The sequence below is a fragment of the Ruditapes philippinarum genome, unplaced genomic scaffold (genome assembly GCF_026571515.1).
Source record: "Ruditapes philippinarum isolate M1 unplaced genomic scaffold, ASM2657151v2 ctg1513_1_1_1_1, whole genome shotgun sequence".
In the NCBI taxonomy this organism is placed as follows: domain Eukaryota; kingdom Metazoa; phylum Mollusca; class Bivalvia; order Venerida; family Veneridae; genus Ruditapes; species Ruditapes philippinarum.
In genome coordinates, this window is record NW_026852983.1 from 286,005 (window position 1) to 312,909 (window position 26,905).

Consider the following 26,905-nt stretch of genomic DNA (forward strand, 5'->3'; position numbering starts at 1 on the left):
CTTTCATTCTGCTAATTTTGTTAGAACATTATTGACAATCAATCTATCCCGCTTGACAATTTGTTCTGCTTGAGCTATGCAGTGTTCATCTTTAATGAATGTAAGTACGTTTCGTAACACTGACTCATCTTGCTTACTTTTACAGCAAACTGTTTCAAATAAGGCATGAAAACTATTATACTCTGGAGACAGGCTGAAGAAGTATGGTCGCAAATCAATATCGTCTTCGTTACTGATAATTATAATCCTTTCGGCTGAAACAAACTCTTCCCCAGTCCACATCAACTTTTGATTTCTAAAATTCAACTTGTATTCTTCTGCATAGTTAAGATGTTTACACATATGTTCAAATATGTTTTTAATGGATGGCATAACTTCTGATTTATTCTGAACTGAAAAACAATCACGAATAATGCGTAGTTGTTCCAGAATTCTTTCAAAAGGAGGGGACTTATTCCACTGAAAACTTTCGCACAATTTGTCTGACTTGCAAACAACTATGGGCATTGTAGCACCGACTAGCAGACATTGCTGAAAGTCTATGACCTCTGTTGGCCTACAAAGTTCCTTATCATGTTCGTACCATGGAATGCATTTTGGGTAAGGTTCGGTTGATAGCTTTTGTACACAAATGCATGACAGAGATGCCAGATGTGTTCTGAGATTGTGACCGTCGGCACACAATTCATCTAGTACATGGGGATGGTCAGTTAAATGCCTCATGAATGACTCTGATTTCTTTTTATAATTGATATCTTTTAACTTTTTTTCAGCCCATTTATCTAATGTTTTTGCTACTTTAAAAAGTATTTCAGCATCTACACAAGAACTATCCTGCAGTCCTATGGCTCTAAGAGAATCAATGATTTCATCACTTAGGGGTTCTTTTATTTCAGGTGTAAGAAATTCATCATACAACAAATTTTGTATTTTTGAATTGGTTGGATCGAACAATTCACATGCCTTGTATCTTGCAGAATTTGATTCCTTGCTAGTTAATAAAAATGGCACATCTCTTGCAACATTAATTGTAGCTGGATTATTTCGAAAAAGGTGAAAATTCTTCAAAAAGAAATCCATAAATACATACAAACAATCTCCATATTTTTCAAAATGTTTTAGGACTCCATATACCAGTTCATCAAGTTTTACCTTCCTTGCACCTAAATAGCACATAAGGTCATTGCACGAGGAATCCACTAAAAGGCAACGGAAAGGAAAAGCTATATTCTTTGGGAAACATTCGGTTCCATTGATATATTCTTGGCACTCTGATACAGATCCAAAATTATCTTCACAGGCCCCATTGATACGACTAACAATATAAAACAAGCTTAGTTGTTTCACGATATTCCGAGCACCTGTGTCTAGCGATACTTCAAATTGACATCCTTTAATAAAGTCCCGCAGCTCATGTTTAGAAATGCTACAACTCGATCTGTTAAATATAGCTGCTGTTCTACTTGAATCCTCCCTTGCATTTATCTTTGAGAGAAGATCAATGACACCCTTTCTATTTGGCAAGTAGAAAAACCTTTTCAGTTCATGAAATGGTACCATCCAGTCTGGTAAACTTCGTAGGACAGTCACATTCATCATTTTGAAGGAATCACATATAGCATCTGATAGTGTTTCTCCATCGTAGGTTTGGACAAGCAGTAGATCAGAGAGTTTTACTAAATTCAGGGACAACGGCTGCAACCATGTTCCATCAAGTAAAACTGGAACTAACTGAAGTTCCGAAAAAAGGTTTAACTCATAACCTTCAGAATTGACGATAAATTTCCACACAACGTGAAGCCATTCAATTGTCAAATAAGTTGAATTCGTCATTTTGTATCCTTTCAATGTATCAAGGGTACATTCAAGCAAATCTTTGAAATCAGATGGTAGCAATTCTTTAAGTTGGTACAAACCTGAAAATACAGTATAAATAGTGTTAAATACTATTTCCCTACTCTGAAAAATCCAGAACACTTTCATTATATTAGTATTAAACTCAAAACTAATAACAGTTGATTTTGAGAAAACCAGTTTCGAAGAGGGCCAAAATGCCCTATATATTGTTCCCTGAAAGAAAACGAAAAAAAAACAATGTTTGTTCAAGGCATATAATGCTTAGGTGGGTTAATATGTCACAGGGTAAAAAACTGATATCAAAGTTCAAATCTGTATTTGAGACTGTAGTTACACATAAAAAACATAGGTCACTGGGTCAAAATATATGTCAAAGTTAATTTCTACATCTGAAACTACATGTAGTACAAAACTCTTTTTACAACACTACCAAGGAGCAGCGCCATCCAATTTTCTCAGTGAAAGATAGTTAACGGATAACCAGGAGGAAAATGGGTATAACTCTGCTGACTATAATTTCAGAACTATCTGGCCTAGTGATATCGTTTTACATTATGATTATATCCAAGTTTATATATTTTGAAGTGAATGGCTTTGATTGTTTTGAAAAAAAGGAATTCAACAAAATACATATTACAGGTCCCAGTGAGCTTGACCTTTGAATCTGTGACAAAAATATGGGTTTGACAATTAGAACTCATCAATATGCATAAGCATATAAAGTTTGCAGTTCCTGTCAATGCAGTAGTGTTTAATGGAAGTTTTTTTGTTTTCTACTTACATATAACAGTGACCTTGACCTTTAACATTCTAACCTTAAAATGAGTATGTCTGCTAGACCTAATCAAGATGCATCTCATACAGATCTCAAGTTTCTGGGCCAATGCACTTTGCTAAAATGGCTATTTGTATGTTTTGTTATTACATGTCATTTTAACTTGGACATTTGGTTAGATCAATTTAGACCATAGTGCTAAAATTGGTCTAACCAAAGATCCAAGCTATATACATACAAGGAGAACCCATTACCGTCTGTTAAGCAATTTTTGACCCTTGAGCTATAATTTGAGCAAAATTGGTAAAGGTCCACTAGACAATGTTTTATGTCAAATATCTAAGCTTGAACCTAAGTGGTTTAAGCGAAGAAATTTTTTTAATTAAACAATATACATATAAGACAACCCATGATCTCAGGGCCGGGGTCAATTTTTACCTCAAGGTTTTAATTTGAACACTTTTAGTAGAGAGACTTACTAGAAAATGTTACATACCAAATAGTATCTAGCACCAGCGTGTGTGCTAAGGTGAGTTAACAATATTTACAAAACAGTAAAAACGCATTGAAATTTGTGAAACCTACTTTTACAGTCAGATACAGTGTTCCAGGACTTCTAAAATCCGGAAACTTCTGAATTCCGAACATTTTTCAGGGTCATAAAATGTATCCTTCTGTTTTCTAAGAATTTTCTCTGAATTACGAAACTTATAAATTCTGAATTCCGAACTATTTTCTGTCAAAATTTGGGGCATATCAATTCAAATTTACTTTCAAAATCCGGAAATTGAAATAGATGTTAAGGAATATTATACTTATGGTTGTAAAACTTTCAAAATTTCAGTGTCATTCAATAAGCAGTTACCAATTATCTTGACGCCTATTAGAATCATATTCTGTCTTGCATGTCAAAAACTTGATTGAAGTGTGAAAAGGGTATAAATAAAAAAAATACAGATTAATAGCAGGTATTACATGAAATGAACTTAAGGATAAATTGTGATAATTAATATTACGCTTTTGTATCAACCGATTCAATGATAGGTGATAATGAAATTCAAAATAGTTATCAACTTTTTTAAAGTCCTATAATTGTGCCATTTTATGAACTTAATCAGCTTCTTATATTTTTAACATGTCTTACTTAACAATTGATTTTTCATGTTTCTACTTGTTCAGACAATTCCGAACTGCTGAATTCCGAGCATTTTGGCTAGTCCCATAGGTGTTCGGTTTTCAGAAGTTACACTGTAATATGATTATTATGAAACCTTAAGCAATTACTTGCCTGATTAAAAAATGGATAGGATTATATATAGTGCAGTTATTAGATGTTCTTTAAATTCTTTTTACTTACCTTTACTATGAATTCTCTCTAAACTTTTGCACAAAGGTTCCGAGCATTTTCTCAACAATTTCCCTCTCGACTCAACTAGTATCTGACAAACACTCTCTGAACAGAGAAAAACAGGATGTTCATTCTTATCAAAGCGAATCCATTCCCCAGACGCCAAAGGAAGTAATTCAAGGCCTTCCAAATTTTCGTAGCTCCCACAATCGGATAGGATGTATGCAAGAATTTTAAGTTTATCTTCATCATTTATATTTTTGTACTGGTGAGTTTCTAGAAGACATATGACTGCTCTTGCCGGGGAAAGATCTTCTGCATCAGGAACATACTTCTGAATAGTGCTGAACAATTTAGTTGTTACATTCACATAAGATTTCCCAATGCAACTCATTCCTCTGATGACAGCATCTTCAACAAACGTGTAACTTTCAGGCAAGTGCCTAAATGTAGCAAAAAAAGCATCCTTTAATGAGACCCAAGTTTCTTTATTCAAAGAATACAGAAAACATGTTTCTGACAATTTTTCATATAGACCCTTTTCTAGTACTGACCAACGTTTATGTGTATTCTCCGAAATTGGTAGACACAAATATGTATTTGTTACTGATTCATGTGTGTTTCCTAGTTCAATGGATCTGTCTATGAGAACCTTAATAAGTTGACAGTATGCCAAAGGCAGTGCTTCCCGTAGTAAATATGTATTCCAAAGTATGGATTTATCGTCAATTTTGCAGTCATCCTGCTCCTCAGTTGGCCATTTCAGATGGTGTCGGTTTTGACTTAAAGCAAAAAATCCATTGACATGAACGGGTAAGCCAGTTGATTTGTCTCCTTCCCTAGGTAGTGGAAGGAAGCAAAAAACATGTCCTTCCTGGTGTTCAAAAGAAACATTCAAAGGAGTGGCCACACCGACGTATGGGCTATAACCAAGTTTTTCATCATTTATAAGAGACATAAAGTCTCTAGATCCACTTTTACCAACAAAATAATTGACAACGAGCCATTCATGGCGTTTATTCGTCCCGTTCGATGACACATCTACGGTCATGAAAATATCGTTGTGTAGATCAACGGGTTCAGACATCTGTTGAAAGGATATTATATTTTCTTTAAACTCTGATCTCTTTTGTTTGACTAATCCGTAAGTATCATAGATAGCAACTTTACTATACTCTCTCAAAAGTCTATCCCCACCTCTTGTCCACATAGAGATACTTTCCAAATTCTTCAGAAATATAAGTATACTTGATGCTTCACCCTCAAATCCTTGAAAAAGACTTTTTATTTTATTTTCATTGTACAACGTTTCTGAAATAGAGGAAACAGCCTCTCGAAGGGGGAACCGAAATAATGTACCATTGAAATACCCGTGTTGCACATGCTCCATCCTCAATCCAAATGTATCTTCAAAAGCTACCTTAAAAGCTTCATAATTCAGACCTACCTCTGCAAGTGTCTCTATCTCCGAAAGGTCTATAAGTGCATTGACCATATCTCTTGGTTGTTGAGGATCTATCATCAGAAGTTTGTGACCACTCAAAACACTGGGATAATCTGTTAGTTATAATAATGTCTGAGTAAGACTGTGTAAAAATAAAGGATTTCCATAAAAAGAATTTCAATGGCAAAATATTTATGAAAACGGCTTTGTTTATTGCATAGATAATATTTTACAAAACTTTCAATATAATTTTTTACACAGGAATATTGCAACAAACAAATTTCTCCTACAATGTAAATTAACCGAATCTAGTCTTTACGATTTTTGCTGCATGGTTGTTGAAAGTATAGAGCACCTATTTTGGGACTGCCGAACGGTACCAATATTCTGGAATAATTTATTCAAATGGCTTAATGAAATAGCAATAAATGTTACGTATGACAATTTTACACCATTCTTTCATGCTGAAGATAAGACAACATCGTATTTTTTCTCTTTTCAAAATATTACATTTATACCAGTAAATTAAAGAATGAAACTCCAGATATATGTATTTTCAAAAGAAAATTTTTAAAAAGATTAAAAATTGAAAGATTTGTTGCGTTACAAAATGATACATAAGGAGAATTTGAAAATTGCTGGATAAATCTAATCGAAAAATGTTTTTGATATCTAAATTGTAAATGCAGAGAGAAATGCTACCAAAGCAGTATATATACTTTTTTCATCATTTTGCCCCTTTTCTTGTGTAATTGTGTAAATGAATGAACGTCTTAACTTTTATAAATGTCTCATATATTCTGATATAATACCTGACTATAAACATAACAAAATAAAACAAGATTGCATTTGAGAAAAATGCTATGCCACCGCATTAATACAACACTAAATAGTAGTGTAGGAACAGATTTTTTTTTGTTTCTATACAATTGAAGATTGTCATAATGCATAGATCCCCGACCTATGTAATTCTTATTATCAGATTAGTGGTTAAATCTATTGTTAAATCAACAAGAATTTGTAACAGAGTTACCAACGTCCCCCGCCTCGGGGAAGTTTTATATGAAGCAAAAATTGTGCTATATCAAAAGATTGAGGCAGGGATCTATGGATTTTCAGTCCAAAATTATGATCAATGCTAGATCTGCAAATGCAACAATAAATATATTAAAGAAATAAATTGAAACACTGAATTTAAAAATCTATCATGTTAAGCTTTGACCTCTAAGTGTGACCTTGACCTTGGAGGTAGGGGTGCAGGTGTTGTGCATGACATATCATCTTATTATTGTGACTATTTGTGCCAAGTATTTTCAAAATCCCTTTAGCTATGAAGAAGTTATGGACGGGACACAAAATATACCATATAACAGACTCTGTTACCTTTTTACCTTAGTTGTGACGTTGACCTTGGAGGTAGGGGTGCAGGTGTTGTACTTGACATATCGTCTTATTATTGTGACTATTTGTGCCAAGTTAATTCCAAATCCCTTGAACTATGAAGAAGTTCTACATTGGACACAAAATATACCCTTTAAAAGACCATGTAAATTTTTGACCTCGAAATGTGACCTTAACATTGGTGGTAGAGATGCAGGTGTTGCGCATGACACATTGTCTTATTATAGTGAATATTTGTGCCAAGTATTTTCAAAATCCTTTGATATATGAAAATATTATGGACCGGACAAAAAAAAAACCCTATAACAGACTATGTTAATCTTAGACCTTCAAGTGTGACCTTGACCTTGTGGTTGGTGACCGATTGTTGCGCATGACACATCATCTCATTGTTGTGAACAATTGTGGCAAGTATTTACAAAATCCCTTCAAAGATAAGAAAGTTATAGACCGGACACGAGATAAACCCTTAAATAGACAATGATGACCTTGAATGAGCAAGTGCGACCTTGACCTTGGAGGTAGGGGTCTGGTTGTTGCACATGACACATCGTCTTATTATAACAAACATTTGTGCCAAGTTATTTCAAATTCCTTCAATAAATGACAAAGTTATGGACCGGACACGAAATATACCCTGTAACAGGCTATGTTAATCTTTGACCTCCAAGTGTGACCTTGACCTTGGAGGTAGGTGACCGGTTGTTGCGCATGACACATCTTCTCATTATTGTGAGCAATTGTGGCAAGTATTTACAAAATCCCTTCAAAGATAAAAAAGTTATGGACTGGACACGACATATACCCTCAAATAGACAATGTTGACCTTGAATGAGCAAGTGCGACCTTGACCCTGGAGGTAGGGGTTTGGTTTTTGCGCATGACACATCGTCTTATTATAACAAACATTTGTGCCAAGTTATTTCAGATTCCTTCAATAAATTACAAAGTTATGGACCGAACACGAAAGTGTGACGGACGGACAGACGGACGGACGGAAAGACGGACGGACGGACGGAGCCTATAACTATATCCCCCTTTTTTCTTCGAAAAGGCGGGGGACAATAAAAGATCAGAGTAGGAATATATCAATGCACTTGAGTCTAGTGAATTTGGTGGTGAAGGTCCTATTTCACACAGCCTTAATTTCATGACTGCATCAAAGGACAACATGTAATACACTTTGTCAAAATCTAGGTCAGCTGATATCAAAGTTCACTTTTAATTTTAACACTAGAGGCAATTTAAACAACTTTGGTAGAGTACCTATAGATGATATCATTTAACAAATATTAAAGCTCAAAGCATTGTACCTTCAGACAATAAGATTGTTTGATTTTTTACTCTATGTATATATTGAAAATCAATGACCCCGCGGCGGGGGCAATTTTGAGACAAGGGCTATTATTTGAACAATCTTGCTAGAGTTTCACTTCACAATGTTTCATGCAAAATATCTAACCTCTAGCATTTGTCAATTGCTAGAAGAATTTTTTTTAAAGTTTTTACTATAAGTTTTTACTATGTAAATATGAGGAAAATCAATGACCCCCTGGGCGGGGCCGATTCTGACCCCAGGGCTATAATGTGAACAATCTGGGTAGAGGTCTCCCAGACAATGCCTTATGCAATATATCTAAGCTCTAGGCCTTTTGGGTCTTTACAAGAAGGTATTTTAAGTTTTTACCATATGTACATATAGTGAAAAACAATGACCCCCTGGGCGAGGCTGATTTTGACCCCAGGGCTATAATTTGAACAATCTTGGTAAGGGTCTACCAGAAAATGCCTTATGCAAAATATCTAAGCTCTAGGCCTTTTGGGTCTTTACAAGAAGTTATTTTTAGGTTTTACTTCCGGTATATGTACATATAGTGAAAATCAATGACCCCCGGGGCGGGGCCGATTTTGACCCCAGGGCTATAATTTGAACAATCTTGGTAGAGGTCTACCAGACAATGCCTTATGCAAAATATCTAAGCTCTAGGCCTTTTGGGTCTTTACAAGAAGATTTTTTAAGTTTATTCTTATAATTCCTTTTGGTTGCCATGGCAACCAGATTTCTGCACGGAATTAAAATTTTTGAACACCTTTGGAAGCCCTTCACCCAAGGATCAATCCTGCCAAGTTTGGTTGAAATTGGACCAGTGGTTTTTCACAAGAAGATTTTTTAAGTTCACTATATAATCTATATAACACACACACAAACAAACAAACACACGCACACACACGCACACACGCACGCACGCACGCACACACACAGGTGAATCGCTATATGCCACCGCATCGCAGATGCTGCGGTGGCATAAAATTAATAATGTCTGAATTAAATAATGCTAATTGATCCTAATATTACACTATATGATAAGCTGTAATAATGAATATAAACCATACAAGTATTTTATACTAAAAATTGACAGTTTAATGAAATCACTATAAGCTACTGCAAACGGATATTAATTGTTAATTATCATAAAGAAGTCAATAGTTGCAATACAAAATCAATGGATGTTGAGGAAATCAGTGGTTGCTTTGAAAGTCAATAGTATATTAACTGGTTCCTATGGAAGGTCAGTCGTTGTTTTTAAAGTCAACAGTTGCTTTGCAAATGACTAATTGTTTAGGAAAGTCACTGGTTACTATGGAAAGCTATTTTCGTCTACGAAGTATGGAATTTACTGAGAACTATAGAAGGCAATTTGTTATTCAAAAATGCAATGGTTTCTATAGAATTCCCTTATTGCTTTATATGCTAATATTGGTAAAGAATGTCACTGGTTGCTGTGGAAAGTCAAGGCATCGGTTGCTTTTGAAAGTCGCTGGTTATTATGAAAAAATCACTGGTTCCTTAAAAATGTCATTGGTTACTACAGGAATTTAAAAGTTGCAATGGTTCTCACTGGTTGCTGTAGAAAAGCTATGTTTGCCTTGGAAGACAATGGTCGGAAAAAATCAGTGGTTGATAAAGAAGTGTCTGGCTATTTTGGAAAGTCAAATGTTGCTATAAAAATCGCTGGTTAATGAGGAAAGTCAATGTTTGCTAAAGAAAATCAAACGTTGCCAAGAAAAGTCATTGGTTAATTACAAAAAACACTGGTAACTATTGAAAGTCAATGACTGCTATGTTAAAAAAATCAGAATTAAGTGTGATCACTGGGAAGTATTAGTCACAACAAAATTGCATGTAAATTGAAGACTCAGTTTGATTGAGCAAGTATATTATGGATAATGAATAATTGCAACAATTGCATTCACGCCCCCTAGCACCGAGTTGAGTGGTACTCAAATTCTAACACTTAATGGTGCAAGAATCGATGAATGATCCTGAAGGACAAGAAAACACTGAAGTGAAGTACAAGTGTGATCTCTTGGAAGCATAAATAACAACAAAATTACACGAAAAATTACAGAATCGATTTAATTGAGTCAAATGCTATGGAAAGTCTATGATTGCTTTGGTAGTGATTTATTGCTAAGAAAGCTAAGAAAAATTAATGGTTGATATGTGATTCACTGGTTGCCTTGGAAAGCAATTGAAAAAGAAAATGCATTGGTTACTATAGACGTTACAGGTTGCTATAGAAAGTTTATCGTTGGTTTGGAACACACTAGTTGCAAAAATGGTTGTAAGCTAAGGAAAGTAAAGTGTAGTTATGGAAGTCACTGGTTGCTAGTGAAAGTCAATGCCTGTATGGAAATCACCGAATGCTATTGAAAGTCAATGGTTGTTTTTGAAATTATAACTGGTTGCTAAAGAAACACATTTGTTGCTGTTGAAGTCAATGGTTGTTATGGAAAGTCAGAGGCTCATTTTGAAGCTAGTAGTTGCTATGGAAAGTCAATGGTTGCTAAGAAAATGTATCGTTACTTTGAAATGGAAATATTGAACTATAGAAATAACTGGCTGCTATAGGAAAGTTTTTCAATTTTTACTATATACATATAAGGACAAGTCTTAACCAACACCGGAAGGAAAATAAAATAACCACAGGACTGTAACTTCAACAAACTTTGAAAAGAAAAATTAGACAAATGTCTAAGCTCTAGCATTTGCAGGTTCGAAGAAAATGTATTTAGCACATTAGGAAAACATGTAACCCTTTAGCCCTTCATGTTTTAGTGTTTTAGCCAATGTTGACCCTAACACTATGATTTGGACACACTTGGTAGATGTAAACTAGTCAATGTTTCATGCCATTTATCTCAGCTTAAGCCTTAGTGGCTTAACAGTATTTTTTACACTTTATACATATGACCCCATGGCAGGCCAATTTAGACCCCAGGAATATAATTATACCCCCACAAACGTAGTTTAGGGGAGGGGTTCGTTTGTGGGGGGTATATAGGAGTAAGCTTGTCGGTCGGTTGGTCGGTCCGTCGGTCCGTCGGTCCGTCCATATCATTTTTTTCGGACGATAACTAGAGTTTGAAGTGAGGTATTGTAACCAAACTTGGTATATAGCAACCTTATGTGAAAACCCCGGTTGGTATTGCATTTGGACCCCCTGGGGCAAGGTCAAGGTCAGGGGTTACTAAAAATAGAAAAATGGTTTCCGGATATTAACTTAAGTTAGGAAAGAGATATTGTAATCAAACTTGGTATATAGCAAGCTTACATGAATACCCCGATTGGTATTGCATCTGGTCCCCTTGGGGCAAAGGTCAAGGTTACCGTTATTAAAAATAGAAAAATGGTTTCCGGACAATAACTTAAGTTAGGAATGAGATATTGTAATCAAACTTGGTATATAGCAAGCTTACATGAATACCCCGGTTGGTATAGCATCTGGACCACCCAGGGCCAAGGTCAAGGTCACCATTACTAAAAATAGAAAAATGGTTTCCGAACATACCTATAGTTAGGAATGAGATATTCTAATCAAACTTGGTATATAGCAAGCTTACATGAATACCCCGGTTGGTATTGTATCTGGACCCCCTAGGGCCAAGGTCAAGGTCACCATTACTAAAAATAGAAAAATGGTTTCCGGATAATAACTAAATTTAGGAAAGAGATATTGTAATCAAACTTGGTATATAGCAAGCTTACATGAATACCCCAGTTGGTATTGCATCTGGACCCCCTGGGGCCAAGGTCAAGGTCACCGTTACTAAAAATAGAAAAATGGTTTCCGGACAATTACTAAAGTTAGGAATGAAATATTGTAATCAAACGTGGTATATAGCAAGCTTACATGAATACCCAAGTTGGTATTTGCATTTGGACCCCCTGGGGCCAAGGTCAAGGTCACCGTTACTAAAAATAGGAAAATGGTTTCCGGATAATAACTATAGTTAGGAATGAGATATTCTAATCAAACTTGGTATATAGCAAGCTTACATGAATACCCCGGTTGGCATTGCATCTGGACCCCCTGGGGCTAAGGTCAAGGTCACCGTTACTAAAAATAGCAAAAATGGTTTCCAGACAATAACTATAGTTAGGAATGAGATATTGTAATCAAACTTGGTATATAGCAAGCTCGCATGAATACCTTGGTTGGTATTGTATCTGGACCCTCTGGGGCCAAGGTCAAGGTCCCCGTTACTAAAAATAGCAAAAATTGTTTCCGGACAATAATGCATGTGGACCCCCTGGGGCCAAGGTCAAGGTCACCGTTACTAAAATAGAAAAATGGTCTCCGGACAATAACTAAAGTTAGGAATGAGATATTGTAATCAAACGTGGTGTATAGCAACCTTACATGAAGACAGCGGTTGGTATTACATTTGGACCCTCTAGGGTCAAGGTCATAGTCGCAGTTACTAAAAATAGGAAAATGGTTTCCGGACAATTACTAGAGTTAGGAATGAGATATTGTTATCAAACTTGGTGTATAGCAAGCTTATGTGGAGACCCCAGTTTGTATTGCATTTGGACCCCCTGGGGCCAAGGTCAAGGTCACCATTTCTAAAAATTGAAAAATGGTTTCCGGACAATAACTAGAGTAAGGAATGAGATATTGTAATCAAACTTGGTGTTTAGCAAGCTAACATGAAGACCGCGCTTGGTATTGCATTTGGATCCCATGGGGTCAAGGTCATGGTTACTAAAAATAGAAAAATGGTTTCCGGAAAATTACTAGGGTTAGTAATGAGATATTGTAATCAAACTTGGTGGCTTATATCAAGATCCTGGTTGGGATTGCAATAAATTGAAATAATTCTTTGTTCACAGTGCTGTTGATTCTTTATTTACTGTAGGTTGAGTTCAAATTTTTCTTCAGACCACTAATTTTTCAAAAGTCAAAAGTTGCTGGTGGGGGTATTAATCACCTTCAGTGATAGGTCTAGTTTTAAAAGATTTGGTATAAGTTCACAAGATAATGTTTCATGCCAATTATCTAAGCTCAAGGAAAAGAAAATCTTTCTTACTAAACTCGTATAAGGAATGTCAAAAATAGATTTCACACTTAATATCTAAGCTTTAGCCTTCATTGTTTTAGAGAAGAATTCTTTTAAGTTTTTTCCTATAAACATATAAGGAAAATATATGACGGGGCCGTTAAAGGCCCTCATGACAATGTTTCGTAACAAATATCACGGATATAGCCTTTAGGTCTTAAAGACTGAAGGTTTTAAGTTTTTAGCCTTTAGGTTTAAGAGACTGAAGATTTTAAGTTTTTTAAAAAATACATGTAAGAAAGATTCATTAACCTAAGGGCAGGGCCAATTTAGACCCCAGGACATTTGATTTGAACCATTAATAACGCAGGACGCACGAAGCACACGGCACGATGCACGGCGAACGCAGGGTGATAGCAAAAGCTCACCACTTGGCACTTTGATAAAGTGTTGGTAACTGTAAATTGAATTTCTTTTAATAATGGGTTAAAGTTTAACATAACGACGACAGAGACGATAACGACAAGGCAACCATCATAATAGATCGACCTTTTCTCCGAAACAGCAAGCTAGAAAAGGTCAACTGCATTTCAGCATTGCTGTTATAGCTTATGTTAATAAAAAAAAGCTGCACATGTATGACAGATAACCATACATGTGAAAGACATATCAGCTTTTTCGACTGAATGCAATGTGTAATGTGATTTTTGCGTACCTGTTAGATGAAACACAGACTTGAAGCCTAAGCCAAATCGTCCAACCTTAAGAGGGTTATGTTCCTTTTTACTGCTGTAAATCATTTGAATTCCTTCCCAATCCTCTTCCGAAAACACAGCATTATTATAAACACACAATGCAGGTCCCTGAAAATTTTTTTTTTTTTTCAAATTGACTAATGTACATAAAATTGGTTTTGCAGTTTCTTATTATCTTGTCCTAAAAGTTACATACTCATTAAGGGAATATTACATACATGCGTAAATCAAATGGGGTGTGTTACTCTTACTGTCTAATGTGCATTCAACATTTACTGTAAGAAATGAACAAGGGTGATATAATCTAACATAATAGCACATCTTATGTTTTCTGGTAGATGTGAAATAATAAACATTATTTTCTCATCATACAAAAATAACTGCCCTCTTCAATTACATCTAAAGTCATGGGGTAGATGTACTTTCAATACATATTACTCCGAGATCATTATTAAAAATTGGCAAGGTGTTTAATATGATAACTTACTTTGAGTAAGTTTTTTCCCCATTTACGTCAATTCCTTGCCGCAAATATATATATGATATATCTAGGGTGCTTTCAAGTGGAATGCAAACTTACACAGTCATCAAATTAGTATTTAACATACGTTTTTTATACAGGCATTTTTGAGCTATCCTTTTTCCAAACTAAAACAATACTTTTGGAAGTTGCAGGTAGCAAATATAAAGCTTTGTAAACTTTAAGCCCTCAAAATACTACCATTTTATTTTTCAACAAGACCTTTTTATTTTTTTGTATCTTGTTACAGTTTGCAAAAAGGTACATATTGGGTATTTTGATACACTGTATTTTACTTATGTTCCTCTTTGGCAATTGGTATATTTTAGTGATTGAGTATTTTGTATGAAAATCATAATACTACTTTGTTAACATTTCGCCCCCTTTACGACATAAACACTGCCTGTTAATAAATGTCATCAAAATATAATTTTTTACCACAGGGTTGTACATTTATATGGAACTAGATAATTAATACATGTCTTGTCAAACGAAAAAAAAGTCTAAGAAAAGTATTTGCAATTTTTATCGTGCTGTAATTCTAAACCATTGCAACGTTTTATTTTGAAATTATTAACTTAAATTATAAACACACACATTAACTGGTTGCAAGTTGATCATTTTTTGCGGGTAGAACACTTGTTGGCTTGGTAAGTTTTTTATCCTGCAATCGATTGCTAAACAATATATCATAGAAAATTATGACTACAAAAAGAGGCAAAAGAGATAATCCGGTTAAAAACTGAGATTTACATGGTATGTTCCTCCAGCACCAAGCTTTCCTTCTCACTACATATTAACGCGTGTGATATTACAGGGGTGTTAATACATGTGTCAAGGGAAACCTATCAACTGTTAGGTTACAGTTATCTCATTTACTTCTATGCATATTAAATAATTGTTAACAAATAAGTTGAAGTCTTTTAAACTCGTTTTTTTGTGGTAAAGTAGCTTAAATTGTTTACTATCTAACATGCTCCAAAACTATTATTATCATTATCTCATGCTTGACCTTTCTAAAGAATTTTTCTTAAAGTGACATTATGCCCATCCAATGGTATTTAGTTCGTGAAGAGGTCAAGGTAAAAATCAGTTTAAATTTTCCCATAATTACTTTTAATTTTATATTTCACTATATAACGCACATAACCAAAGCACATTTCTATAAATAGCCATTGGAAATTACCTGTAATGTCAATTTATAAAAAGAGTGGGGCATTCTTTTTATATTTAGGTCATGTCTATATTTTATCCTAAATACTTTCAAATATCAACTGTTGGTCAATCACCATTAGAATAATCAAACTTTTGAAATATATAGAAAATTCAGCTCAACTTGACAGTGAAAAATTGAGCATAATGTCACTTTAAGCATAATGTGTGCCTCTCAAGGTTAAACATTTACGATAATATGGAAAGTTATTCATATTACTTCATGAGATATACATTTCACGAACAAAGGCTTCAATCATATCAGTCAGTTGAGTTTTTGGAAGAGGTATTTCCTTTGTGTGTAAGTAGTCCAATCACATTGATTTTGAAATAGGTATGGTATTCCCTTTATCATTTAGTAGTCCAATTATATTTATTCACACTGACGCGTTTGACATAACATTTTATGTCTGGCTTTATAAAAGTTGCCTGCTATGTGTTAGATCAATACTTTATATATTGTATAAATTTGCACCTCAACATTTAAATTGTTCACTTAAATACGCAGCTGTTTTTTCGCAATATATTGTATCATAGTTTAGAGACCTTTCTGTTGAAAATGTGTCAGGGTTAAATCGTATACATATACATGCACAGTGCGTTAACTGGAGTGCGGGTATTAGTTACCCGCACTCCAGAGCATATTAATTGATTGGCTCATTTTTGCTGGGGTTTACATATTGTGACGGCAGAGAAAGGGAAAGCGACAGAAATGTCATATTCAGATGTTCGTTCATTGGTTCATTTTTGCCGGGGTTTCATGTTGTGACAGCAGGGAACGTGCTTTTATGTTTGACTATGATACAAAAGAGAAAGAACACCAAAACACTCGGCAATCTGATTAATACTCGGGGGCTACGCCCCTCGTACAAATCAGATAGCCTCGTGTTTCGGTGCTCTTTCTATTACTTATTATTCTCTTTTATTCATTTAACTTCGTCAGCTTTTGGTCACTATAGACAATTTTAATTTTGAAATATCTGGTTTAACAAATTTCTAATTTAAAGTTATAAATTAAAAAGGAGTTACCTTGAAAAATTTGTTGAATGTAGGAGCTGACTCGCTTGTATCATTATTTATACGTCTACTGTCATAAAGTATTTTGACGTCACTGGCATCGGCATCCTCGGCGTTCTGTATCAATTCCTATATATAGAAAAAACAACATTTATATTTGACAACAATAATTATACAGGTTTCAATTGTGAATTCTGTAACCGAGTGCTAAGGGTGTTGTATTGCATTGTCATAAATAATCTGTTTTTTTTTTCAAATTTAATCATTTGCTTACTTTTAGAAACTAGGAAGCAAGTAAGCAAGTTTGTTTTGAAAAAAATCTAAATTGATATATCATTTTCAGTTTTTTTTCTGTTTTTTTTTCTGTTTAGATGAATTTGGATGGTGCTGTGTCGTCATATAGTTCTGGCTTCAAAATTTTTAATAAATTATATGGTAACGGGCCTGATGCCTTTAATGTCTTGTATACTATGTCTATGCTCAAGTTTGATGTTTAATAGTTGGTCATTTTATGATAAAAATTTATATATCTTTAAATTGGGATATAGTTAAGTAAAATCCAAGGCATTATGATAAACAGGTACGAGCGTGTCAGCACTGTTTGAGCCGCAACATGACAAAACCAACATAATGGGTTTGCGACCAGCATGGATTCAGACCAGCCTGCGCATCCGTGCAGTGTGATCAGGATCCATGCTGTTCGCTTACAAACCCTATTACATACAAGTAGAGAAACTGATAGCGAACAGCATGGATCCTGATCAGACTGCGCGGATGCGCAGGCTGGTCTGGATCCATGCTGGTCGCAAACGCACTATGTTGGTTTTGTCGTGACGCGGCTCGTTTATATATAAATAAGACTCATGGTGTCGGATGCCTGGCACAATACGACATTGACTTCAGAGTACCCGTCCTGTCGCAGTATAAAACGAGGACGTAAATGGAATTTTCGTTTCGCAACGCTTTCCCTATGATTTCAACATCTGCGCAGATCTAAACGGACAGCCTGGGTAGCATTTTATTCAGCTCTTCTAAAGGTATATAGTGCCCAGCAATTTTACACGAGCGTAAAACTTCGGTTGTTCTTTACACAGTCTATATTCATGCATAACATTGAACCCTCGTCAAGGTAGGATTTATGTATTTCGTATTAAATTTAGACATAAACGAATGAATTCGATTTGTTAGAATAAAATTTTAATGTCAAAAAAGCAATTTACCTTTAGAATTTGACCTCCGTCAGGGTACTCTGAAAGTATTCCTTTAAGCTGTTTTACAAGGGATGGCTGTTTCATACAAGAGTAGCTGATCCCTTGTCTCGCTCTTCCATCACTCATTGATGCTGTGTTTCATAAAAAGTAACAATTTTACAGAATGAAAAGTATATATTATAAACCATGTTCATCATATTATTAAATATTAATTAAAATATTATTTCATCTTCATGATCCTCTAAATAAATGAAATTTTATTTCTAAAATGTCAAGTCGTATGGTTTTAGCAACTGGCTCAAACGTTTAACTAACCGGTTTATATTTAATAAATATACAAATAGCATTATATAATATATGAAAGGAGGATATTACCCATTTCTGACTTCAATGCTTTACTTTTTCATCAATATGTGCTGTAAAATAAATAAACGGTCATGATAATATCATACACATTTTACGTATCTTTCCCTAAGCTTTACATATATCAGATACTTTGCCATACGTTGACCATATGTAAAGGTTCAAACATTAAAGCAGCTCCGCTTCATATATTTGTCACTTATGTAAACTTCTTGAGGTGCCTGGCTTTAAGAGCAAAACTGGAAATGCAAGCCACGCATAATTCGGACTATGTTGCACGAAAAAGAGAATGTTGCTTATGAAAAGAAACAGCAGAAAGAGTCATAATTTTACAAGAAACTATTCATCTCTAAGTTTCAGGCTAATATCTCTTTAAACATTTTGATATCTTGGACAAAAAATCAAATATGCAGAATAACTCTGAATAAATAATTAAGGACAATAGCATCAACATAATTAAAGTGGAGAGTTGACACTCTAATGTCAACTGCAGTCATTTGAACTTTGGTTCCTCCAATGACCTTTTGAATCTTTTTCTGCAACCCAAGCCAGTTCAGATGGAGTAACTAGGTAAACTATTTATTAAACATGATTATTATCTAAATTTTAATTAGGTCTATAAGATAAAAAAAATAAGTGAATGTTTGCTTTGCATCTGCATAAACATTAGAACAAAAATTTTAAAATTTTATTCAACACATTTCCCATTTGGTAGATCTAGATCTACATTGCAAAATCATGTGTTGTGATTCTCATTGACAGACTCTGCTACCATGTTTAGTAAAAACGATTTCTTTTGTTTGGTAATAAATAGTTTTGGGTAGCAGTGATTTCTGTGGGCAGCTGAAGGGAGGAAAAATTATAATATTTCACTATTAAAATACGTTATAGCTTTTTATATCAAATAATAGCAAAAATCAAGTATATTTCAGACATTTAAGGTCAATATCAAGCTCCTAATAAACATTTTACACTGCTTTTAAATTTTCATTAATTCTCTAGTAGATTGTTTATTCAACAAAAGAATACTGCGTTATCGCGCACCTGCTAAATGCTCCAACTCGTACCATTTTTGTAGAAAAAAATAGGAAACATACGATTTTATTAGATCTATAAGAAATAGTAAGAGTATCAAAATATAATGTAGCGCACCAAATAATGGTAACAGTTCTTGAGGTAATTGTAAAAAAAATTTATAAATTTATTGGCTGGTTTAGGCCTGAAAATTGAATAAGTGTTTGCCTCTGAATGCTCCCACTCCGACTTTTCTCACAACCTATAAGAAATTAGATTGAAAACCTAATTGAATATTATATTACATGTACCAGAACATTAGCCGAGTTATGTTGACACAATTTTCTAGATTGGTTTTAAATATTTCTATTCAAAAGACACCAAATAAAAAATCCAAGCTTTTATGGTACATTCATTAGACTATGATCAGTGTTAATGAAATATCATATGATTATTGATGTGTTTAATTGATATAAATTTCAAAATCGTGATATATTTTTGCATATTATAATAAAGCATGGATACGTGAGTGTAAGTATGTAAAGCTGCGGTCTAACTTACTCCCGGCAGAGCCCAGGACCACCCCGGTAAGTTACTGGGATGATCCGGGACGATCCGGAAATTATTGTTGCGGTCACACTTACCACGGCAGCACTACGGTAATTCCCAACTAACACACAGGATGCGTCCGGACCAACCAGGCAGAACCCAGGTGAAGCTAACGTTCCCGGATGACGCCGGCAGAGCCCAGGTTGACCCAGGCAGAGCCCCGGTCGATCCAAACAGAACCCCGGCGGAGCCCAGGGCGATTTCCGCCGGGCGATCTTCGCAGAGTCCCAGTAGAACCCCGGTGGATTGAAAATGCGCGAAAATAAAGACGCTCAAACATAATTTTTATTTAATACATTTGTGACAATTTTAAATGATATTTTATCCTATTTTAATATTAAGATTTCTGAATTATCCTTATGCAAGACTGGACAGAAGGGAAACAAGTGCAATCATCGTAAATTGCCGTGATTCTTTTTAAATGATCAAAAATGATTTTAAAGGATCAATCGTAGCTCTATCGTCATCCTCAGGGGCTCTGTCGGCATTCACCGGGGCACTGCCGGCATTTCCCGGGGCTCTGCCGGCATTAACCGGGGCTCTACCGTAGCTGTACAGGCTATGTCATACCCTGGATCATCCCCGGTTTGTGCCGGCAGAGCTACGGTGCTACGGTGTAATTCCGGTCGTTTCCGGCAGAGCTAAGAGTGAAGCCGGCAAAGCTATACCCTCCCGAATCACCCTGGACGACCCCGGTGATATTAGATATTTTATTCCATCTAGGGTCGAATGCTGGATGTTCCCGAATCATCCCGGACGTTGCTGGCAGAGTTACGGATGTACCCCGGCTGTTACCGGTCGTTCCCGGATCACCCCGGACGTCTACCGGGGCTCTGCCAGGGTTTTGCCGGGATGTAGGTCAGACCGCAGCTTGGTACACTTACGGAAACACGACATTTGAATTACGAACATATCTTGTAGTGTTTCCCGGATCTAAAGATTAATGCTATGAGAAAACTCCGAAATAACCTATGCAAAAACCAAACAAAATGTGCGCTTGAGGGCGTTTTATTATATAGACGATGGTCGACATCTATGTAATACCAGATTGTAAAATCGATCGGTCTTGCAGTCTAGATATTAAGACTACCTATGTAAGTAAAAGCAGTTTTACCTCAGTCGAGTATCTTTTAAAAGATACTTCTTGTTAGTATTGAAGTTAATGACCATAAACGAAAGCATAATTAGAAAGGTGAACTTGCCTTATAAGTTTGACGTGAACGGTTAGTTGATTTTGCATACCGTTGAAAAAAGACAACGCCGAATGCCAAAATTGTCTTAGTGTCTCATTTGAAAGTGTAGTTAGTTTTATCGACGCCAACAAGGTCATAACAACAACACCCAATGAAGCTTAGAATGGAGGGAGGAGTTAATTTGACATGTTTGCACTGCACTCCTTAATGAGATCTTATTACATACAATGCTTTAATGCTTTAAGTTAATACTTCTCGAGTTATGTTCTGGACAAAATGTAGTCATAAAAATTAGGGCAATTGCTCAAAAATTACGAAAAGGAGATATTATTCTTAAGCAATGTACCTCTTTTTAATTTTAAAGATCTATTCACGGGTCAATGAAGTTTCAACTTGATACACTAATGACTCACCATAAACTTTCGATAAAAGAAACAAAAAAATGATATGTCTGTTGCCGTTTTATGTAATTAAGTTTAAAGTTTGGATTCAATCTAGATATCATATAATATAAAACATGAAATAGCAGTTACATAGTTAAATCATTAATGTGAAATGTATACAAATTTATAATAATTATAAATGATGTCAATGAGCTCGCTTTGAGGCTTTGCCTTATTCATATTATGTTACAGATTTGTTGTATATATGTTTAGATATTGAAAGTTCAAAATTGTGAAGTTTAATTTAATGATATATGGGGTTTTGCTCGCAAAATTTAATGGTAGGATTGTGTTCGCTTACGACGACTCGTGTAATTTTCCATGACATTTTTATCGACTCAATATTTATACCCATCCAAGAGTAAGCGGGCAGTTGTTAAGTAAAATCTAAATAACTTTATGTGACATTTGTTTTAATCCTTTAATATACGTCACCTGAGTGATCAATAATTAACCCAGTGACCCACATCTTTATCTATTAATTTATCTATAAATATCTTTTGGAAATATCTGTACTGTTCAAATATATAAAAGAATTGGCGTAGTCTTTTGATATTTAAGGCGGTTATATATTTTGTCACTAGCATTTATGATTATCGAATATTACTCAATCGCCATTAAATAGTCAACCGTTTCAAACATAAACTTCTTTGTATAATGTCACAGATTGGCAATTAACACTATTCTACATTTAAGTAATTTGAAATAAAGTTAAAGAAATTTGAAGAAAAATTCAGATTTACCTGTAATATAAAAATCCTTTATATAGTTTACAACTGCAACCAGTAAACAAATGAATATTGTTTACAACAGCAACCAGTAAACAAATGAATGATTAATCTAGTACATGCAATTTTCTGAAAATGAAGAGGCCATAATTTACGTATTCATGGCAGACAACCAGGCCAATTTAGATCGATAAGAAATACTAAAATAAATTTTGAAAGAAAGAAAAGTTGGTAATGAATTTGCACAACCATTCGGCTTATTTAATTTGCAAAAAAGGATAAAATTATAATAAAATAACCTCCAATTGATCATCAAACAACACCCTTTATAAAGATTATCGAACGGTTATTTGCAAATATAACCGAACCGCCAGGCGAGGGTTATGCTGCTCACACCCGTTTATATTATTAGATATAAAGATCGTTGACAGGTTATATACCTGTCAACAATCTTTATAACGAATTTATAATACAGCAAGCATCATTTTTAGAGAGAAAAGTAAGATTTCTGGATGAATCGACAGCAGCCATGTATATAAAACTTTATAAACGTCACGATTATCCAATGAAAAATGACGTTACAAGCGTGCAGTATTATAAACGTTTATATAACCTGCCAAGATTTTTTGTTTATAATCCAACAAAAAAAAGAAAAAAAGAGAGATATTAACGCCACGATCATCCAATGAACCAATCGCAACTTTTCGGCCCTTTCCGTCAGTCTTCGGATAATGACCTCGAACACAATAGTATGAATACACAGAACGGATAAGGTATCTACGCTTAGAAACTAGACATGTAAACAAATAGTAATTTTAATTTAATGCTGAGAGTTGTTGACAAGTTTATTTCCAATATATCAAGTAAATGCCCATCTATAATAAGTGAATTCATACAATACATTATTTGTATATTTATTATTATCGAAACCGAAAGTACAAAATGCCAACCTTTTGACATTTAGTCACATTTGCTTAAAATTGTATATCAGTGGGCATATTTATATAAAAAATGGATGTCAGACATATTTTCAATCGTAATTGTACCGAAACAGACTTAATTTTCCTTTGGATGTCAATTATATGTACATTCGTTTTACATTCTCTCTTCATGTTTACACCTGAAACCACGTGGTATAACTATTTTCATTCCGTATTGTTTCTGAGATTATTATAGATAATAGCCGAGGAAGTTCCGATTGGTTACTAACTTGCAAAATTATAATTTATCACATACCCGTGCCGCTTTTGAGACTCCGTAAAAATGGTATTGAACGGCCCTGCATATACGTCGAGTATTTTGACATTTGCGTTTTATACACGTAGCGCTATACTTTGAAATAATACATAGTTTCATATTTTCACGTGTAATCAATAGACAGCAGTTAAAATATCAAGTCATCTGGCTATCGTTATTTATATTATCTGGCTATCGTTATTTATATTATCTGGCTATCGTTATATATACGTCGACATATTTCGATCCAAACAGAATACGAGTATGCGTACCCGAAATGACTTAAAATGTAAAAAAAATGGAAGAGTAAAAAAATCAGTGCTTTACCCGGTTTAGCCGTCATCGTCGGGTGTTTTTACTTTTAAGGTAAAATTTAAAATGTAAAAAGGATATAAACTTACATAAACTAACATAAACTGATTTTATTATACGGCGATGTTTAATTTTGTATCAAGCAGCGAAAACATTCAAATGGCGTCCACAGGTGCAAGCATAAAAATTATTCCAAAGTACCTATTTAGATAATGATTAGAGAGTTTATGTTCCCAATGTGTATGCATTTAAGTCTAGATTGAAATATTTAAAGACCCATTAAGCCCCTTTAATACGATCTGTTTTATTTCAAAATCTTTTAAATGACTTTGTCCTAAAACAGTAAGTTATGATGGAAAATAAGCATGACTGATTAAGTACTTAAGAAGTACTTGTGCTGATTCAATAGGAATTGATACTTATGAACTGATTATAATAATTAATCAGCTATTACGACTAGTCTATAAAAATGGAACGGACCTTTAACAAAATGATAACAAAGAAGTGAATATATTACTTAATTAATCTGTTGACTCCTCAAACATCCAAAGGCTCTTTTAGATCCTCGCAGTCAGCTGTTGGATGTTATATACTTCCATTTCATAGAAATACATGTAAGACTTTCTCAGATAAATAGAAGGTCTAGTACAAGAGGCCCAAAATTGTGGGATAAACTTCATCGAAACCGTAGACAAATCAAATATGTAGAAATTTTCAAGAGACAATTAAAAACTTAATTCTTAAAGGACTTCTCTTCCTTATTCTAAGCACGGAATTACGGTCAGATAGAAACTGTGATTTAATTAAGAACTGTATTGCATTTACAGTAAACTTCACTTATAGCGAACACGGTTATGGCGAACTTCCGGTTATAGGGAACAATTTATTTTGGCCCGAATTTTGGCCTTCTTCATTTAATATAAAAATATATGGTTATAGCGAACACGGTTATAAGGAATTATCGCTTATAAGGAACTCATTTCTAAGTCCCAATTTAGTTAATAGTACAGAAAATTACACTTTTATAACGAACTCCAAAATATTGGCTATCCGTAAATAGATCCCGCATTTTCAACTTTCGTTTTCATTCGCACGGATTAAAACTCGGGCGAATGTACCGTTTATCGTTGTATGTACTTCAATACATCTATTCAAATGAATTTGTATAGTTTTCTATTTTGGATATTTTTAGCATGAGCTCTTTTCACCAAGATAAAACGGTTATTTATTTATTTTCTTCAATAGTTTTGCTCGAGTAAAATAATTATAATAATTTATAATCGGTTTTCAACAAAATCATGCATGCTTGCAAGCATGATCCATTGCAAACTGCAAAGTACGCTTGGTTTAAATGAAAAGAAATCTATATCTTACATTAGTAAAGTCACCCTTAAATTATAATAGAAGATATTCAATATAAAAGGAAGGAAAAATCGAAAATCTTGTTTATTCTCAATCATGGAAAGAAAACGAAAATAGTTTAGAAACTAAATATTATATTTTATGTGAAATTGAGATAAGGAGTAAAACTAAAACTGAAATAGCAATCAAATTCCAAAAAGTACGCTCTCGGGTAGTGTGTCTAAAATATAAATAAATGACTAAAATTTCTATTTCTTAATCAAATTCTCTTCAAAAATGGCGGACAATGGTAAACAATCGTTCGTTATATGTAAATCTGTTCGCTATAAAAACTCCTGATACAACGAACTAATTCGCTATATGCTTACAAGGAACTCCGGATATAAGGAACAGGTTTTGAATGTCCCAGTGAGTTCGTTATAAGCGGAGTTTACTGTAATAGGCTATGTCTATCGTCTTATGACTTGGAGCAGTTATGCAAATATCTGAGCTTTTTTAAATTAAGAAGATAAAATTGTAAAATAATTGCAAAACATCTCTCGAGTATTTGCCAGCATTGAGGATGATAACACATTTACAATTAATAGCAAATAAAGCATCAAATAGTATTCATGAATACTGTGAAATCATTAATTTTGACAAGACATAAATCCTTGACATGGTCTTAAATGGAATGACTGTTTTGTTTTAAAATAAACTGGGGAAATATTCAATGACAAGTAAAATATAAAATAAATAAGAAAATATTCAATGATTGTGTGTTCTTTGTGATATAGTATTAAATAGGCGACTTCAGATGTATAGTAATATGTAATTATGAAATTGTTGTATATAATCACTGGACTGTAAATATATATATATCAAATTTTCAAGTTCAAAGTATGAACACAAAGCCAAATCACATAAATTTAATTTACACAAAATTTGTCTCTTTACTGTCATATCTATTATCATCTATTATCATAAATTTTGATGACTGATTGTATATTGTATAATTGATTTGAAGTAGCACTTCCTTACTGTGATGGTATAAAATATTAATATACACTCCTTGTTAGAATTTTAGGGGAAAGTGTCCCTTTTTCCCCACTTTCTTCTTTTGAATGCAACTTTAAAATTCTTTTCATAAGTTGGATATTAATTTATGGGTTACGTAGAAAATATAAACAAGCATGATAAGGTGTTCCGTTTGGGACATCTTTTTTTTCCGGATCGGCGACCTTTAATATACTTTTAAATCCTAAAGATACGAGACCATACAACGAATCGACGTGGCGATATCTAGAAATGTCTTTCTTACAGTTTGTTCAGCTTTGATCAGAAAAAGTGTTGCGTTTTGTTAAGAGTCCATTTTGATGACGAAAACAAAAGTGTTAAAATCTCTAATGAATTTTCTCTGATGAAATTTTTATTTAAACAAATTACATGTTGAAGCTAAATACGATTTGATATTTGACCTCAATGTAGCCCTTGACCTTGAATGTGGAAACAGTGGTTTTCAGGCAACGCATCGTCTGACTGTGGTAAAGACATATGCCAAATTGACAAGACACAAAATCCATTTGCACTTATGACTTTTTGGCATAATGCTAAGTTACATCATTTGCTGCAGTCTTGATTGTTGAGCCTTGCAAACAAAATATCTTCTTGTGGTGATCAAATTTACCAGTTTATTTCTCCATCATGCATACCAAAGCAATGGTCCGGACGCGAACTCTTTGACAAGTTTAATCCCCCTGCTGTGACATTGACCTTGAAGC

The 26,905-nt window shown here is 34.3% G+C and overlaps 1 protein-coding gene across 1 annotated transcript in view; it reads right to left on the minus strand.

Moving 5' to 3' along the window:
• Positions 1–22,905, minus strand: part of LOC132730146 (sacsin-like) — a 41,173-nt gene extending 18,268 nt beyond the window's left edge. Inside the window, exons 1-7 of the mRNA XM_060716004.1 lie at positions 22,251–22,905; positions 18,261–18,301; positions 17,895–18,016; positions 16,687–16,803; positions 13,886–14,033; positions 3,990–5,537; positions 13–1,916 (exon numbers count right to left, since the gene is read on the minus strand). Of these exons, the coding sequence (XP_060571987.1) occupies positions 13–1,916; positions 3,990–5,537; positions 13,886–14,033; positions 16,687–16,803; positions 17,895–18,016; positions 18,261–18,264 (3,843 nt within the window). The 5' untranslated portion in view covers positions 18,265–18,301; positions 22,251–22,905. The remainder of the gene's footprint in view (positions 1–12; positions 1,917–3,989; positions 5,538–13,885; positions 14,034–16,686; positions 16,804–17,894; positions 18,017–18,260; positions 18,302–22,250) is intronic.
• Positions 22,906–26,905: the final 4,000 nt, after the last annotated feature.